The following is a 19,343-nucleotide window of genomic DNA, read 5'->3' on the forward strand; positions in this document are numbered from 1 at the left end:
AAATTATTCGTTTTTCTAAAAAAAGAGGAAGTCTTTCTAGCTTAGAATGATATCGATCGGAGGGAAAGACAGCGGGAGAAAGACTAACAAAGGGAGATGAAGTGTTGAGAGAGGGAGGCTATTGGTGATGATGTTGGAAATGATGTTGAAGATTGAAAGTAAATTTTAGGGGGGACAATGTTGTTTTTTAAAAATATGAGCGAGGAGAGATTATTATTTTTTAGGATTTTGATTTAAAAAAAGAGATAAATTTTATTTTATTTTTAATATTATAAATAAAATAATAATTTTATCTTTAAAACTAATAAATTTAATATGAATAAATAAATTTTTTTTTTCAAAGTTAAATAATAAAAATTTGAGGAAATAACAATCTTTAAACTCTGAAAAGATATCAAATTTTCACATAAATGGATAGTTATAATTTGTTGGAAAACTTCAAAATATGTATAATAAATATTTATCCAATGGGAGGTAAATGGATATTTTATCATTTTCGTTATAAAAAAATGAGTTTAAAATTTGGAAACAGTAAATAAGGGTGTGCTCATGTGAGTGTGTAAATTCAAGATTTTAAAGTTTGGAAATGAATTTAAAATTTATTTATATTTGCATTCTTTTTTGGTTAAGGTGTAAATTGTTCGTGTCCGATTAAGGAAAAAAAAATTACATTGAGGTTAAATTAATTTCCCTAATTAATATTATTGTAAGAAAGAGAAAAAGCATAATTAATTTGACTTAAATTCCAGTGATTGACCAGTACGGACAACTGTCTCCAACAGTTGAGAATATAATTTCCATATTATTTATTTCATGACTTAAAGCCCGCCATCCTTCTTTACGTGGAACTCTGGCTTTTTTGCCGGAATTCCAAGTTCTCTCTATTTCTCTCATCAAAATGCTCCATTTCTAGGTTTTGCTTTTCCCAAACCCAGCCATTGATTTGCAATTGTCGTTTAATTTGACAAACACTTGGAGTTCCGGGCATGTCTCGCCAGATGACATCCTCTGCTTTTCACAAATCCAAGACTCTTGACAACAAATATGTAAGCCAATTTCCCTCTAATTTCAGTGATTTCTTCGTTTTTATTCTTTTAATAATCTTTTAGAAAAGTGAAGTTCCTTTAGGTTTTGTGATTCTCTCTTTCCCTCCTTCTGTTTCTTTTTCGTGAACGAAATTGGCGGTTAGATTTCGGAAGGAAGAATAAGTAATTTGTGACTTGATGCTCACTTAATCATATAGTTTCAGTTCTGTTTTTGTATGGGTTTGCCATTTCAGTTTCTTCTACTTTTCCGACATTTTCTGTGATTCAGCTGGTCTTTTGGTTTTATATTATCAGTGTGGTAAACGAATTCTAAAAAGTGTGAAGAATTTAAGTTAGCATTTAGTTGCACTGGACTTTGAGGACTGGGAGTTTCTTTTTTATATTTAATATTTTTTGCTTTTCCAAATGGGAAATAGCTAAAGTTTTAATAGACTAAGCTGGAGTTATTTGACTATGAGACTTACATTTTTTTTCTAATTTGTCTTTGGTCTAGATGCTTGGAGATGAAATTGGTAAAGGAGCTTATGGTCGTGTGTACAAAGGCTTGGATTTGGAGAATGGTGACTTCGTTGCAATTAAACAAGTTTCTTTGGAGAATATAGCCCAGGAAGATCTCAATATTATCATGGCATGGTTTCTAATCTCTTTGTGTTTAGCTCAATTCCTGGAAACCTTTAACCATCATCATCTTCTTTATTGTTTTTCAAGTTGGTGCTATTTGAAGATAGTGATATGTAGAATCATTATTCTTTAGTTATTATCATAAATTCCATATTAGCAAAAAACTGTGTAATGAATTATTATCGAGGCAGCCTGGTAATGCTACTTATCGACATTATAGAATGCTTAATGTTTCTTAGCTTTAGGTTTATTCAGTTTGAAAGTGTGATATCAGCATCATTTCTGGCATAACTTTTACTTCAGTTTTTTTTTTTTTTAAATTTGTTTTGGCGAATAGGAAAATTTCTGCATAACATATTGTTTCTGGTCTCTATTGTGTAAGTTGGCTGATGTGTTGCTGTTTCCTGTTTATGCTGTTTATTTGTGGAATTCTTCGACATTCAGCAAGAGATTGATTTATTGAAGGTAGCTACATCTCTATACTTATCCAACAGATATTTTTTTCAATTTTTTCTTACTGTAGTTTGAAAAAATTTTCCCTGTATCAAGTATTAGGACTTAAAGGATGTTCTCAATGGGATATGCTGAACTTCTAGTTTCTTAAGAGAAAAAAATAATAATAAGGGAAAAATTATAGTTTCTTATAAAATAAAAAAAAAAGGATCTGATGAGATTCTTGGAAAATTTTGTTCCTGATATATAAACATCTTCATTCTCTTACAGAACCTGAACCACAAAAATATCGTGAAGTATCTTGGTTCATCAAAGACAAAGACTCATCTTCACATAATTCTTGAGTAAGGGATGTTTTTGGTGAAAACAAATGTTAGTGTAGTTTTATAGGAACCTGTCTACAAAAGCTTATGTGCTAGTTTTTATTTGGTACAGGTATGTTGAGAATGGCTCACTTGCTAATATTATTAAGCCAAATAAATTTGGGCCTTTTCCAGAATCTTTGGTGGCTGTTTACATTGCCCAGGTTAGCTCTAGTGCAATTTATTGCTATTGATTGGGTCAACGTTTCATCAGTCTTGTATTTATGAAGCAGGTTTTGGAAGGCTTGGTTTATCTTCATGAACAAGGTGTTATTCATAGAGATATTAAGGGTGCAAACATATTGACAACCAAAGAGGTAATTGACTGATGTCTTGCTCTCTTACTTTCTTTTTCCTTGAAGTGCTTTTGTTGAGAGTATTTTGTATACCGACAAAGTGTGATGAATATCCTTAAATGACTGCTCAAAACAGTAATACATGCTGTCAGTCTTTGCAATTTTTATTGCTAATCGCTACACCTAGCACCGGTAGTTTTCAATATTTATCTTTTAGAGTATGGTGGGCTTGATAGGACTGGCAGTGGTCGCATAATTTTTAAGTGTCCTTTTTATTTATTTTTGTTTGATAAGACTCCATGATTTGTAGCATTTTTCTAATATTATTTACAATATTTGATCAATGTTACTATGATTACCTGATATCTGATTTGCTTTATTATGATGCATAGTGTTGATTGTTTGCTCGGATAGATTCTTGGTTAGACTGATACAAAGGCAATGAAAGTCTTTTTTCATTACTTTATGTAACCTGCACCATTCTATTTGACTTTGAAGTCTATATTTTTTAATTCTTACATAAGTTCAATGTTCAGTATCTTGTACCTAATATATCTTTGCTTCTTTTGTAGTTTTGTTGGAGTCTTGTGGTCTTAATATTGTTATCTGTTCATTAATACTTCAGCATGTTTAAAATTGGCTTGGGAAATACTTATTTGACGTGGTTTTTCCTTTTAGGGTCTTGTGAAACTTGCTGATTTTGGTGTTGCCACAAAGTTAACTGAGGCTGATGTTAACACGCATTCAGTTGTTGGAACACCATACTGGATGGCTCCTGAGGTATTGTCTTTTTGTCTCAGTATATTAGCTAGGTTTTACCCTCTTTGTTGGTTTAGTTTCTTTTTTTCTTTTTTCCTTTTTATGCTGAGCATATGAAAGATGAGGCAACTTTTTAGTGGGGACTAAATAGAGGCTTATTTGCAAATAACTGAACTGAAAAAAATTGATCAACAAAGAAGAAAAATGAGTTATGTTTACAAGCTCTTTTAGGATTCTTGAATTACATGGGAAAAATAGTGCTTTTTAGTGGAACACACACATACGCACACACAATGGTTCTCTAATTAGGATTATCCTGATATAATTATATTTGGACCATGCTTAATAACTGTTGGATCCTTACATGTGAAGTATCATTTCAATCCAGGGTGTGAATCCAATGATATTCAAGCATGGTTCTGATATAATCATATCAGGATGGTCCTGACTAGAGAATTTCTGTGTGTGTGTGTATATATATATTCTAGAAATTACAAAATTGTCATATTCTGCTTAGCCAGTTTGGCACCGAACTTTGGTGATACTACAAAGTTCAAAAGAAATTTGTACACAGCTTGCAAATGAGGCCATGTAGGGCTTGTTGAGGATTCTTCCTCTTCTAAATCAAAGGCAAAGGCTTTTTATATTGTTAGGTCATTGAAGTCAGAGACAACACAAGACAGGTCAGTTTTGTGGTTAGACATCCTTAATACTTCAAGCAATGCTTGTATGGTACGTGGTGGTTTTTTTCCGGCAAGGCTTGTGGGGTTTTAGATATCATCATGTCCTGATAATGTATGTGGTCTGTGTTATTTGGTGCAGTGGTGATGACAACTATAGATGCTAGTCTTCTACAATTTCAGAGGGCCTTTTTTTCTTGAAGCAAAATTAAAGTGTTATTTTTAAGAGCAACAAGAAAAATTCAATTAATGCAGAATATGACATCATAACGTTTATAATCTTTGCCATGTTAAAACTAACTAGAGACCCTAAGCCTTCAGAGGTGTGATATAATTGGAACTGCTGTGATGACTGTGATACAGTGGCAAACCTTGGGAATGTAGGTACTATTTTTTCTTAAATATTTACTGCAAGTTAGAGTTGATTTTGATGAAGTTGTTCAAAGAGATCTCTAGTATATGTTCATTTGCTTTGTGAAACAAAAGTTTCTAGTTTAAATAATTTCTTCCGCACATCTTATTCATTCATATGGAGAATTTATACACACATTTTACATCAATTTAAGGAAATTTAACCTATACAAAAGGAAATGAATAAGAAAAAAAAGCCCGAAATACTATATTACAATAATTCTTTTCCTAATCCACAAACTCAAACAAAACTTTTTAAACATAAAATGAATCGAATCTTCTACTTTCTAAACTTGAAATGAACCAAATCTCTCCCCTTTTCCGAGAGCAATGAGAAGATCCAAATCAGTTGTTGTCAATTATTTTTCCTTAGAACTTTTCTCTAGTTCGGATGTTTGACAATGCTTAGGTTTTGACTTAAGTCTTCTGGAGGAAACTATAAATGATTTTTCACGATCCAATCTTGCCTATTGATCAATCATTGGTTTGGGTTCATGTATGGTTTTTGGTGGCTCAAGTGAAGGTTCAATCTCAATAAGTATGGTTTTAGGTGGATCAAGTGAATGTTCAATCCCATCGATTAGGTGTGTCATATTTCATGCAGCAAAAATATAGTGTCATATTTCAGCACTTCTGCCTCTTTTTGGTGAACACTTTTATGCCTTTGGTGGAGAAGACATGGTCAAATCTTGGAGTTGCAGGTTCTTGGCTACTTTATGCTCATGTGGTAAGAAAGAAATAGAAGTATCTTTCTACTTTACGCCTCAATGGAAAGCACATTAATTCTGGAATAGATTTTTAGAGAGAATTAGAGAATATAATGGTTTGAGAGGAGACAAAAGAAAATCAAGAGAGAGATGCTTGTTGGTTGTCAATTTTGTGTTAAGAAAATGCTACTTCTTGTTTCTAGCATGCCTACATGAGACAAGCAACAGGCTTTTCGGTAGAGACTGCTGTTTCAAAGCTTTACACATTGTGCAATGGCTGACAGTGTCTGGCCTGGGTGTGAGTGATATTTCAGGAGCCCTGACTAAGACCTATTAGATGTTGTGATTAATTATTTATTTGTCAAATGTGATGTTGTATAAATAATATGTGTTGCATTTAGTTGGTTGAAATTATCTTTTCCTTTATCCATTACATGCTTTTCCTAAGGTGTCTCTGGGTTCAAATGAAACTGAAATATGTTGCAGGTGATTGAGATGTCTGGGGTTTGTGCTGCTTCTGACATTTGGAGCGTTGGCTGCACTGTGATTGAATTGCTAACATGTGTGCCTCCTTACTATGATCTGCAGCCTATGCCAGCTCTCTTTCGCATTGTCCAGGTTTGATCTATGGTTTCTTCACAATTGTTATCCATGTAATAGGATGAGGAACCAATGCTTCCTGCAAATCCTGTGATTTATTTTCCTTTATATTATTTCTGTTAAAATCACATTAACCTCTCATAATGCTTCTGCTAGAATTATACCACTTTCTGCTAGAATTTCTTAAATATTGTTTTTGTTCGTTTGTTTTACAGTAACAATGACAAGTTGTTTCCTCTTTTCCCTCTTTTCTTTTCCAATAATTTCAGGATGATCATCCTCCAATACCCGATAGCCTATCTCCTGATATCACCGACTTTCTGCGTCAATGCTTTAAGAAGGTAAAGTGCAAGATAAACAGTTTTTCTTTTTTTGGCTCAAGGTTTTTTGTTCGTATCTAAGTCCTAAATCAGTGTAGTTGTTTAATTTCATTGAATTTTGTGTGTAGTGTTCTAGCCACCTCAACTTCATACCTTGTGACTTTCTGATATTGGTTGATGTTTTGACTTTAATTATAATAGAAAGAGGGTGACTAGTCTTCTGTTTTTGATTCAGCATAGTTGCAGGTGAAAGAACTTATGTCATCTCTCTGCTAAATTGTAGTATTGCAGACAACTTTGTTGCACAACGTTCCAAAAGTCACTAGGTTGCCATTATTTCTTCGATTGCATATATAAATTGTAAAACCAGCTCCAAAATTTCTTCTCCTTAGTTACTGATGTTGAGTTAGACAAGTTTACGGTGAGTACATCTTACAGAGTGAGAGACATCCTTGGAGTGCTACATTGCTTTATCATCAAGGCATTAACTTCCAAGAAGATGTTTGCATGAGTGAAAAGATGCTGGATGTTAAAGTTATATTTTGGGATTTTTCACTTCTATGATCAGGATAATCATAGTTAACTCCTATAGCAATTCTATGTATTTCATTAAATTTCAACAAAACTAAGAAAAATTAGAATTTTTTATAAAAGAACCGCCCGATTGACATGCAATAAGAGAAATAATTAATGCATGAGATTTATGTGATAGAAGTCTGTACCTAGTTTGCACTTGTATGACAATTTGTTTTTGAATAGGGGTGATTGAAGGAGGGCAGAATAATTAAATTGTAATGCACAGGTTATGCCATTTGTTGGACTTCCCCTTGATGTGTAGTATATTATCAATTCCATCATTCATTGTATGGCCTATTGTTGTTTTTTCCAGGATGCTCGACAGAGGCCTGATGCAAAGACATTGCTATCTCACCCATGGATACAAAACTGTAGACGTGCACTGCATTCTTCTTTTCGTCATAGTGGAACAGTGAGGTAGATATATTATAGCCCTGTATTTTTTGGGTTTCCTGTTGTGCAAAGCATCTATCTACTTGTTGCTTAAATTATACCTGCTGTCCTGCATATCTATGCTTGTTTGCACAGAAGTTTTGATGATTTCAATCTACATGCTAATTCATAAGTTCGTCTTTGTTGAATTTGATGAAGTAGTCTTAATAGATTTGAACCTTATTTATATATTGTATTTTATTTCAGTGAACACATCCATATGCTGCTGTGATGGTGGAATTCAATTCCTGTACCTTATAGACGTGAAACTTGTTACTCTAACCATGTGCAAGTTTCTCATTAATTTCAAAATTTCCTCCAATTTTTTCCTCACACTGGTGTTGCTTAGATCTTTTTTAGCAAATGGATTTTTAATATTTTTCACTTGTTTAATTGTGAACATAGTAAAATTCCTCTGCTCTTTTGGCATATTTTGTTCTTGCTTTTGTATCCAATTATTAATAATATAAACTTGTGCACTGGTTGTTTCAGGTTTTATGATTTGATTTCAACTTCCTGTTTGACTGTTGTTGGGATATTGTATCTCATAAGTACCAAGTTTGTAGGGTCTGACAGTAGTTTGCACTTGGTGAACCGTAAGAATAGTCCAGACATTTCTAGGTTTCATAAAAAAATTTAGTTTGTTGGACTTCTCAAGTAATGTATGCATGCTGGAAACTGAGGCTGCTCAGCCAGAACTTCTGATAGGAACCTGGCCAAAACAAACACAGCCAGCACGTACAACCAACACACAAACATAATTGATTTTCCGAATGTAAAACAGAACAGCATACAGAATTGAATAAACCTCCCTGCTATTTTTACTGAACAGCATACAGAATTGAATAAACCTCCTGGTTATTTTTATATTCACAAGGAGAACTACACAACATTTACAAAGCTACTTCTGTGTGGTAAACAATGGAAAACAATGAACCAAAAGATAACCGACAATTCAAAGAGTCGGGGCCTCCCAATTAGCCAAAAACTGCCCAAAACCAAATATAATATTCTCCTCTCCAATTTGTACATTCCCCTTTTTATACACTTGGTCTAGTAAGTATATCTCCCTACATTCTCTAAAATTATGACATGTGTCCCTGTCCCGAAGTCCTAACATTACCTGTCCCTTTGAGAACTATGTTGTCCTCAAAGTAGGAAAATTGGAAAGTCTTCTTGATCTTTTTTTTTTCGACCATGCCAACTGAGAGTGGTTATAGCTTTTTTTTTTTTAAATCTTTTTATTTTTTCCTACCCAATTTGAAAAAATCTCATCTCTTTTCTTGGAATCACTTCCTAGAGTTGGAAAGTCATCGTTGTTGGCTAGTTTTTCCATGGTGTTGTCCATAGTGTTGAGCCTAATCGTCGTTGATGTCAAAAAAGTCATCCTTGTGTTGTCTACCTTGAACCTAGTTGCTTATGCTGCCAAATTTTCTCTCGTGACAACATTTGGACCAAATCCAGTCATACTCGTTGCCAAAAATGTAGTCTCTCACCCTTTTGCCCTTAAGTAGGTCTTTGGCCCCTAACATTGTTTGCCCTAAAACTAGTCGCATATGCCTTGAAACCCAACCTTGCGTCCATTTCCTTGTTAGATCCAACCTCCACCACAGAACATACTAAGAACTCCAAATCCTACCTTGATCTCATTATTTTCTTCAAATTCCAAAGACACCCTGATAGCTTCTAAATTAGATTTAGTCACCTCCATCATCAAAATCATCTTTCCCAAACCAATATCCTCTAGCTCAACCACGTTAGCTTTTGAAATTGCCTTCACAACCATCGTCATGCAAGATTTTATCATTTTTATCACCTGAAATGCATCAAGGATCTCATATTTGGCCTCAATCTTAGTAAAAACATGAAATTCAACTTCTCCTCTATTTATAGCTTGTCGTCACTCGTGAGTAAGATGCCATCATCTGATCCATCCTCACATTCTAGCAAGATCACCATTGATTGAATTTGTAACGATGGTTCAATCCAAATTCTTTTGCATAGTGGAGACAAATCCCTTCGTTGCACTTAGCTTGTGCCTTTCCTTCCATGAATCGTCAGACAAACATCCACCCCTCAAAATCGATCTCATCCTTCATGAAATCAATCCTCCCCATCCTCAGAAATTGTAACTGCTCTAATACCGATTTGTTAGTAATATGGTCAACCAACACACAAACAAAGCTTCTTATAGATTGGGCCCAATAGTTTTCTTCTTTCAGGTTGAGAAGTTATTCTTTCTTCCATTTTTCTTCTATTCATCCTTTTACATTTCATCTAGCTCACCCTGATGAAGAATGATTTTAATTTTTTTTTCCTTTGGTTAATGTCTTTACCAGCAGGATTTTTGTATGCCATTGAAGCATTGAATCCATTGTGGACTTCAAGAGTAGTGCATTTTGCTCCTGCTGTTGTTATTGTGTGCTACCTCACTAAATATTCTTCTTTTTGGCAGAAATGTACAGGAAGATGCTTCTACAGATACCGAAATGTCTAATGAAGATAATCAGAGTGCTCGTGAAGGTCTTTCATCAGAGAAAGCAGGAGCAGCTGTATCTGTGAGAATATTTTTTACCTCGATTTTCAATGAAGCAAATTACTACCTCCCTTTTGTAAAACAATATACAGAAGCGATGTGTTTGAATAAAGGAATTGGATCAATCAAACAAAGTACAAAATAAGCAATGTAACGAGTGATCTACTCTTTAATTTAAGATGAAGTAATTGAATTGTATTTTAAATTTTCAGGGCTCTGGGAAAGACTTATCATTGCCAGAAGCTACACATTTGAGCAAATCTGATGAGGAACATTCTTCAAATGGTAATCTTGTTGAAGAAAGAATAGAAAATCTAGATGATGTTATTCAGTCAGATCAAGTTCCCACCCTAGCTATTCATGAGAAGTCGGCTATACAAACCGGGTCTAGCACACTATCTTCTAATAAAGTTGTGGGTGCAAAGGATCCAACTGAACTTCAAGAGATGTCAAACATGAGTGATCAGGAGGAAATGCTGATCAGTAGTGAGGCTGGATCTCCTGAAATGAGACAAAAAAATGTAGCTACTAAACATGGTGGGAAAGGAAGTTCTAATAACGTTGAGAATAAATCATCTGGTTATCCAAGAAGTCAAAATAATAATCTTCAGAAGGTATGACACTGTTGAGTTTAGAATTTAAATATAACTTTTTTTTAAGCTCTGTGAAAGGAAGGGAAACAATAAATTTAGGAAGACTTGTTTATTTGACATATTTTCAGAAGTATTGTTAGATCTTTGTAGATAACAATGCTAAAAGCTGTTGTACAATCAGAAAATGAAAAAAAAAAGCCCATTTTAGCTGTTTTCCACTCTCGTGATATGAAAAGTATTAAGAAACAACTAAGATTTTTTTGGATTGTACCTTAATTTTTGAAAATTATTTACGAATCATAAACAAAATAGACTTTAAGTTAATTGTAAGTACTATCATTCTAGAACAATCTCAATTCATCATAATTTTGTTTTTGTTGTTAGATCTAAACTTTCTTTTTCCCGTACCAAAAAAGGCTTGTATAACTGTATGCACTGATAAAGTATTAGTCATGAACAGTTGCCTTAAGAACAAAGGAATTAATAAAGTTTTGAGCTCAAAAATTTAATTGATAAATAACTGTGTTCATTTCCTCGTAATGGATGATATTGGATCCCCATGGTCTTTAGGCCTAGTGGCATCTGTTTTTCACCTTATAGAAGGCCTAAAGTTATGGCTCGATCCTGGTTGTGTTCATAGATTTTTTCGTAAAAAAAATTGTTTTAAATAATGGTGTTTTTGCCTTTTTCCCCTTTATTTCTTTTCAAGTAATTTGGTGAAGGCCAGTAGTGCTTTATCCAAGGCCTGAATTCAAGTTTACCTGGGAGTCTGATTACTAAATTAAAAAATTGAACCTAATGGATTTGTGTAAGTTTCATTTTGAAGGGTGTAAAGACATCAACAACCTTGGGAGAGAATGAGCTGAGTAGATTTAGTGACACTCCTGGAGATGCTTCCTTGGATGATTTATTTCATCCATTGGAGAAAACCATTGAGGATCGGGCAGCTGAAGCTTCAACATCTGCATCCACATCATATGTGAACCAAAGGAATTCATCTGTGACTGATCCTGGGAAAAATGACCTGGCTACAAAATTGAGGGCCACAATTGCTCAAAAACAGATGGAGAATGATATGGGGCAGACAAATGGTGGCGGAGGAGACCTATTTCGGTTAGTGATGGGTGTTTTGAAGGACGATATTGACATTGATGGTTTGGTATGTTTGAAGTGTTGAGGTCAATTGCTCTTTTTGTTTGTAATACAAATAGAAAAAAATGAATTGAGTTCAGAAGGTTGATGTCTTATGTAATGGTTCAAATTGTTTATTTACTTTTTTTTTTTCTTGGGTCAGGTTTTTGACGAGAAATTGCCTCCAGAAAACCTTTTTCCTCTACAGGTATTCAGTGGTTTGTCTGACTGGATTTGTATGCATTTTTGTGTTTTGCTTGTAAAACAAAAAACTATACATTCTGTAGCCATTTTGATTAGGATATGCCATCTTTATCTTGCTTGTGAATTGAAGTTTGGATTTGGAGTAAATAATGCTTGTGATTATTTCTAAGTTTGTATATATTCTGCAGAGTATCCTTTTATTTTTTCAAATGACGGTTTCAATGACATTAAACTCACTTTTGGAATCTTCTATGTTATTTTTTTGTGTTTAAATTTATTTTGAAACAACTTCTGCTATAGTTATTTGGGTTGGATAAATGGCACCATATGTTTTACATAGATAATGACATGTAATCCATTTTCAATGGGTTGTTAAATTTGACATCTATAATTAGTGTAGTTCGCAATTGAAGTTTGGGAAACAGAGGTTAGATTTAATCTCAACTACTCAAAGATGAAAGAGAATATCCCTATGCTAAATATTTCTTTAAAGGAGTTAAACCTATGATCTAAACTTCTGGAACATATGTTATTTCAGTTCTTCATGTCTTTTGCTTATTAGTTCCAGCTGAACATGTTGACAGATGTTTCAATATTATATTTGAATTTTCATTATATTATTGCAAAGACTTGAAGCTTTTTATGTTTTTGCTTTGTAGGCTGTTGAATTCAGCAGATTAGTTGCATCACTAAGACCAGAAGAATCTGAAGATGCAATAGTTTCTTCCTGTCAGAAACTTATTTCTATCTTTCACCAGCGGCCTGAGCAGAAAATTATTTTTGTTACTCAGCATGGTTTGCTCCCTTTGACGGAATTGCTTGAAGTTCCTAAAACTCGAGTATGTTAGCTATATGAATCATTATTCAATTTTTACTGTTGATTAGTATTTGCCCCAAGTTTACATTAACAAACATCTTTATGAGTTTATTGGTGTGACTTATACTGCAGGTTATATGTAGTGTGCTTCAACTTATAAATCAGATTATTAAAGATAACTCTGATTTCCTGGAAAATGCTTGCCTTGTTGGTTTGGTACGTAGTATGCTCATTCAAATTTTACTATTCTATAAGTTGATATGACATTGCATTTACAGTTGGGTGGCTTCTGAAAGCGGGCTGATTTATGTGACTTTGCTCCTGTTGAATAGTCCTTTTTCTTTGGACTTACCTCTATTTTTATTATCAACTCTTAGAGTATACACTAATTTTTTATTGTTCGATTGTCAAGTTAATGGGATTTGTGTATACTTAAATCATAGGAAGATGAATTCTGGGTGATGTTATGATTCCTTTTTCACAATAGTATTGCAGTGGTAATATTTAACATTGTGCTTCACATTATATTTATCAAGTTTTTATTTTACTGTGCATTTGAAAAGACAAGTGGTGAGATTTTTGTGTAGATTAGATTTGAGTTTACTAATGTTGAGCCACTTAATAGATCCCTGTTGTGATGAGCTTAGCTGAACCTGATCGTCTCCGTGAAGTTCGCTTGGAGGCAGCTTATTTCTTGCAGCAGCTTTGCGAATCAAGGTTTGGCGCTTCCTCCTTTATCTGGTTGTTATTTTTTTGCTTCCCTTTATTAGAAGATAGAATTAGGACATATCTTGAGTTTTCTTATTTGCAGCTCATTAACGTTGCAAATGTTCATAGCTTGCCGCGGAATTCCTGTTTTGGTGGGTTTTCTACAGGCTGACTATGCAAAATACAGGTTTGTCTTTTTTGTTGCTCTCAGTTTCAAATTTGATGTACACACCACAAAAGTCAATGACTTAAAAATTGACTTTTTTCCATGAAGAATCTGTGGTAAAACTATATGAGGAAATATTGCTCAGCCACTGTCAAAAGATAATCATACTATCTATCAGAATTAAATGAATATTCTTTTTGGAGTTGATAGAGGTTTCCATGCACTGTATAAAGTTATCAGAACAGTATAAACATGCAGAGTTACCACTTTGAGGAACATTGTTTGGTCATGTTTAGACATCCAGTGGCATAGAATCTATAGATTGCAGCATTCTTTGAATACCATATGTGCTCTGGATACTTTCGGGTAAATTGAGTGTAAAATTTCCCCCTTCCATGGAATATCCAATATATTTGTTCACTTCAAGATAGGAATAATCTTGTATCTATTAGGAAAAACAATTTTGCAAATGTATTCTTATGTTTCCTCTGAGATAAAGTTATTACAAGAAAAATATAAAATTTTGCAATTGTTGGGACTTGAAGCCAGCCCAGTGTCTGTATGCCATCAAGCCAAGTGCAATTTTATATTAAAGCAATTTGGATTTTATATTTAATGATTTATTATACAAAATTATTTTGAATATTTATTTAAACAGTTCACTTTTCTTACCACCGGTTGAATCATACCTGGGTCAACGTCCGGTCTAGCTCTAAAAACATTGATGGTGATATTTAGCTCCTTTCCACTCAAACAAAGTTCTCGACATTCTTATTTGGTTTGATTTATTTGATTATATTTTTAATTATAAAAATCCACGAAAATTATACTATTAATGAAAGGAGATGAAGTTGCAAAAGTAGACCAGCTGACCAATATGTGGACAAAACCCTTACAAGTTTTAACCACCATATGTGAAGATAGTAATATGACCACAATAACCTTGTAATTGTTGCCAAAACACTATCCGCACCTGCTTGTTATTTGCATTAATACTTATATTTTTCTTACTCGGTTGAAATTTTATATTTTTTCTATTTTGAAAATGTACTGATTATGTTCTTCACATCCAGGGAAATGGTTCACCTGGCAATTGACGGCATATGGCAGGTCTTTAAGCTTCAACGATCTACCCCAATTAATGATTTCTGCCGTATAGCTGCAAAGAATGGGATACTGCTTAGGCTTGTTAACACTCTTTACAGCTTGAATGAGTCAACTCGACTTGCTTCTATATCTGTTGGTAGTGGATTTCCAGTAGATGGAGCAGCTCAACGACCACGTTCTGGTCCATTGGACTTCAGCCATCCTGTATTCAATCAAAGTGAGGCTCCACTTCCTTTAATTGATCAGCCTGATGTTCATAGAGCTAGGCATGGAATGATTGATCTTCCCTTGCTAATCGGAACGCAAGAACCTTCACGAGGTTCAACGTCTCATTCCCAGAGGTTAGATGCCAATCAATCAGATTCCCGATTTCTTGCTGTGGATAATGACAGATCACAATATAGCAATGGACTGTTGGACACAACTGCAACAAAATTGTTAGAGCCCATTGCAAATTCAACTTCTAAGGAAACTTCAGCTGCCTTGTCTAAAGAGAGAGACCTGGATAGATGGAAAGCTGATCCTTCGCGAGCAGATATTGACCTTAGACAGCAACGAATCACTAATTCTGCTAATAGGACATCCACAGACAGACCTCTAAAATCACCAGAAATTGCATCTAATGGATTTCCTACTTCAATGACTACTCAGTCAGATCAAGTTCGCCCTCTGCTTAGCTTGTTGGAGAAGGAACCACCCTTTCGGCATATCTCTGGTCAGCTGGAGTATGTACGCCACCTCCCTGGGATGGAGAGACATGAAAGTATACTGCCCCTCTTACACGCATTTAATGAAAAGAAAACCAATGGCGAGTTGGACTTTCTGATGGCAGAATTTGCAGGTGATTGCTTTTATTTATCTACTTTCCCATGGCTTTAGGAATTTAACCATGTATAGTTTGAAATTTTATATTTCCAGATTGGAGTTAATAATCATCTGGGTGTTGAGCTTTACTTCAAACCTTAATGGCTGATTGGTAGTTTGTAGTGGTAGTGCAGACTCAAGTTTGAGTTTCCTGTAGGACCTTTTCTATTCCATGTTACATCATTCTAGCATGCATAGCAACCAAAGGAAGAAAAGCTATATTTGCGTTATTCTTCTTTTGTTGTCTATTTTTTTTTCATATGTTGCTGCTTTCTCCTATTTATTTTCTGAACGTTAGCTTAAATAGTTTTATGTTTAGGAACAGTTTGGTTCCATTTAGTAAAGGATTCCTTTATTATTCACAGAGGTTTCTGGACGTGGAAGAGAGAATGACAATCTTGAGCCTACACCTAAAATTATCAGTAAGACAGCATCGAAGACGGTGGGGCCACTGGCATCTAATGAAGTAGCTGCATCCATGCCTGGGATTGCATCACAGACGGCATCAGGAGTTCTGTCTGGTTCTGGCGTTCTAAATGCCAGACTGGGGAGTGCAACATCATCTGGGTTACTTTCCCACATGGTATCCACATTAAATGCAGATGTTGCAAGGGAATACCTGGAAAAGGTAGCAGACCTTCTACTTGAGTTTGCTCAGGCTGACACAACTGTAAAATCCTACATGTGTAGCCAAAGCTTGCTTAGCCGTCTTTTTCAGATGTTCAGTCGAATAGAACCCCCAATTCTTTTGAAGGTAATATAGAAAATTTTCTTTTTACCTTTATTTTCAGATTTTATCAATTCTTTCTCTCCCTTGTAATCTCACTGGTTTTTTGTCTGTTTTAGATACTGAAGTGTATTAATCATTTGTCAACCGATCCAAACTGCTTAGAGAATCTTCAGCGTGCAGATGCAATTAAATATTTAATCCCAAATCTTGATCTCAAAGATGGGCCTCTTGTATCTCTAATACATCATGAGGTTGGGATTCCTTGCCTAAAATCCTATGAACATGTCTTTTAGCATTGCAAATTGGATTTTTGTGTACCTCATCATTACGTTTTAGGTTCGGTATATGAAAATCTTGTTTGGTAATCACATGCATGATAAGTGAAGTGGCTCTATGAATTATGTTCTGATGTATTTGTAAACCTCTATGTATGTTTTGAGTTTCCCACTAGACAGAGGGAAAAAATGTAAATGAAGGTGTGAAAATGTTTCTACTGCCTCCAAAAATTTGTTACATTGCAGTGATGAAAGCTTTACGGAGAGGATTGCAGCCACAGTGCATTGAAGGTTTAGCTGCACATTTTTACTTGTAGTTTTATATAGGATCAATAGATTAAGTGTTTCACACCACAAAATTCTTTTGTTTATTCTATGTATCTCTTATCTAAGTGTCATCATTTAATTAAGTTGAACTGTCATTCTACATGTTTACACTGTTTATTTTTCATTGATCTTTTAACTATTGCTTTGACTCAGTTCTGATCTCTCCATATTATTTTGTGTTTCTTAAGGTTCTTCATGCACTTTTCAATCTCTGCAAGATTAATAAGAGGAGACAAGAACAAGCTGCTGAGAATGGAATCATTCCGCACTTATTGCACTTTATAATGTCTGATTCTCCCTTGAAACAACATGCATTGCCTCTTCTGTGTGATATGGCTCATGCATCTCGCAATGCAAGGGAACAATTAAGGGCCCATGATGGATTGGATGTGTATTTGAATCTTCTTGAGGATGAGGTTTGGTCTGTGACAGCATTGGACTCAATTGCTGTTTGCTTGGCTCATGATAATGACAACCGCAAGGTGGAACAAGCTTTACTAAAAAAAGATGCAGTTCAGAAGTTGGTGAAGTTCTTCCAAAGCTGTCCTGAACCACATTTCGTGCATATATTGGAGCCTTTTCTGAAAATTATAACGTATGTGATATAACTTCTGTCCTTTTCATGGAGATAGTTATTGCTAGTTGCAAATATTGATATGATTATCTATTAGACTTTAGGGGATGCTAGTACAGAAGGTGCCAACCTCATAATTGTTTGTTGCACTTTTTCACTTTTTAAATGGCATAACTTATTATGACAATGTGCTGTATAGATAGGATTGGGTACCTGCATTTGTTAGCATTCAATGCTGTGATTCACAGATTAATATGCATTTCATGTGTCATAATAATTTTGGGGAAATATTAGATGTTCTCTAATTTAGAAGTAGTTCTAATCACCAAAATATCTGGGTGGACATCATTTTTATCTTGGCGCTGGAAATATTGACATGCTGTGGAATAGCTTTCCTTTCTGGCACTTCTTAAATTCTAAGCAGTGTGTTACTTTATGGTTTGCAGGAAATCACCCCGAATAAATACAACATTAGCTGTCAATGGTTTGACACCATTGCTCATTGCAAGGCTGGATCACCAAGATGCAATAACCCGTCTCAATCTGCTTAAATTAATTAAGGTAAGTGATACTTGCATATACTTTTTTCTTTTCCCTCCGCTCCGGCTCCATTTTCCATTTGATTCAGTGTTGCATGTGGTTCCTTTTGTCATCATTTGTAGTTAGGAGATAAAGTTTAGTGAACCTAATGTAATCACAGAAACTCTTTACCGCATTCACAAAAATCTTGACTGGCCCTCACTTTGATAAGGGAGATAAAGTTGCTTCAAGGAATGAGCAGAATGCTAGTAGTTGTATGGCCAAGAATTGTCATTAAAAAATTAAAGTCATCTTTGTTAAATTTTGATTGCCTTTCGTTTTACCCTGATATTTCCTTTCAGTGTCATTCCATGCAGAAAATTAAACAAGTACCATTTGGCTAAAATTTGCTTGTTTTTTCTATAAATTCTGACTGATTCATGGTTTTTTTTTTTTTTTGGGTTGCTTGATAGCGCTTTCAAATTATTGAATTAGTTTCAGTGAGATGCTGAAATATAGTAAAAGTTCATTAGCGTTATCAATTACCAAGTTTTGGGAATAAATGACACCTTTTTTTTCTCTTTGTTGACATTGTACCCAGTATATAAACTTTGGTACCCTTGTGTTTCTGTGGTCTCTTACAAACTGGCAAGTGTATTAGTCTTCGTGACCACTTAGCCTTCCAGTCCATGCCAAAGCTCCGTGTCTTCTGTGCATTTCCCGTCCCTTTACTCTCTAAAATGTAGCACCTTTCTGAAGTTGAGTAGTTGAAAGAGGTATATTACATATATAAACAAATTGTACAAATTTATTCATACGATCTGATGTGATAGTATTTTATTGGATGATTTTGCAATGAAAAGAAAAAAAAAAAAGTAAATAATCACATTATCCAATTGCAAGCTGTCATCTCAGTTTGTATAGATAAGTTTTTATAACATATTTGTATGCATAATTTTATACAAGTAGTTGAAAGGAGTCCTGAAGCTGACCGGATATCTAATTAAGTTTTGCAGTTGACCATTTAGTTGTCTTAAAATGGAATTTCATTCGTAGGTTTTAAATCAGATTAACATTTTTGTCATCGTTGCATAAAAGAGTCCCTATTTGCTCTCTATAATTTTGACTTGCTTATGGTAAAATTTTTTTGTTAAGGCTGTCTACGAGCACCATCCTCGGCCAAAACAATTGATTGTGGAAAATGATCTTCCTCAAAAACTTCAGAATTTAATTGAAGAAAGGAGAGATGGGCAGCGCTCAGGAGGACAAGTTCTGGTGAAACAAATGGCTACATCACTGCTTAAAGCACTTCATATCAATACTGTTCTGTAAATTCATGATTCTGCCCTTGTGTATATTTTGTTCCATAGGGAGGAAATGTATTTAATTTCTAAGTTTCTTTTTTTTTTAAATTTATTTGGTTTTGTTAATTACTTGTAGCCTCTTTACTCGTAATTGGATCTTGCAAGTGTCCCATCGAGCTGCCTAGAATGACCATCACTTTACATTTTTCACTTTTGGGAAAATCT

At 34.5% G+C, this 19,343-nt stretch overlaps 1 protein-coding gene across 2 annotated transcripts; it reads left to right on the forward strand.

Moving 5' to 3' along the window:
• The first annotated feature begins 818 nt into the window (after window positions 1–818).
• On the forward strand, window positions 819–19,328 carry LOC123213500 (MAP3K epsilon protein kinase 1-like). Of its 2 annotated transcripts, XM_044632943.1 has the most exons (24): window positions 819–1,046; window positions 1,540–1,674; window positions 2,112–2,132; window positions 2,391–2,464; window positions 2,556–2,646; window positions 2,716–2,799; window positions 3,457–3,558; window positions 5,822–5,953; window positions 6,205–6,276; window positions 7,145–7,248; window positions 9,719–9,821; window positions 10,012–10,413; window positions 11,219–11,551; window positions 11,687–11,731; window positions 12,387–12,566; window positions 12,677–12,760; window positions 13,170–13,261; window positions 13,356–13,439; window positions 14,492–15,366; window positions 15,755–16,143; window positions 16,236–16,370; window positions 16,910–17,316; window positions 17,742–17,856; window positions 18,970–19,328. In XM_044632943.1, exons 1-24 carry the CDS (start codon window positions 987–989, stop codon window positions 19,144–19,146), a joined length of 4,296 nt encoding a protein of 1,431 aa, XP_044488878.1. In that variant the 5' UTR covers window positions 819–986; the 3' UTR covers window positions 19,147–19,328. The 2 variants fall into 2 exon arrangements, with proteins under 2 accessions (XP_044488878.1, XP_044488879.1); XM_044632944.1 differs by lacking the exons at window positions 819–1,046; window positions 1,540–1,674; window positions 2,112–2,132; ... (2 more) ...; window positions 2,716–2,799; window positions 3,457–3,558 and adding an exon at window positions 4,661–5,355.
• The last annotated feature ends 15 nt before the right edge of the window (window positions 19,329–19,343 follow it).

Source organism: Mangifera indica, chromosome 4 (genome assembly GCF_011075055.1).
Source record: "Mangifera indica cultivar Alphonso chromosome 4, CATAS_Mindica_2.1, whole genome shotgun sequence".
Lineage (NCBI taxonomy): Eukaryota > Viridiplantae > Streptophyta > Magnoliopsida > Sapindales > Anacardiaceae > Mangifera > Mangifera indica.

What these genes read in the sequence shown, in the direction of transcription:
- LOC123213500 (XM_044632943.1), top strand. Translation starts at nt 987, where the DNA reads ATGTCTCGCCAGATGACATCCTCTGCTTTTCACAAATCCAAGACTCTT. An exon ending in AAAACCTTTTTCCTCTACAG is followed by an intron (nt 11,732 to 12,386) that starts GTATTCAGTGGT and finishes TTTGCTTTGTAG; the next exon opens with GCTGTTGAATTCAGCAGATT. An exon ending in ATCTGCTTAAATTAATTAAG is followed by an intron (nt 17,857 to 18,969) that starts GTAAGTGATACT and finishes TTTTTTGTTAAG; the next exon opens with GCTGTCTACGAGCACCATCC.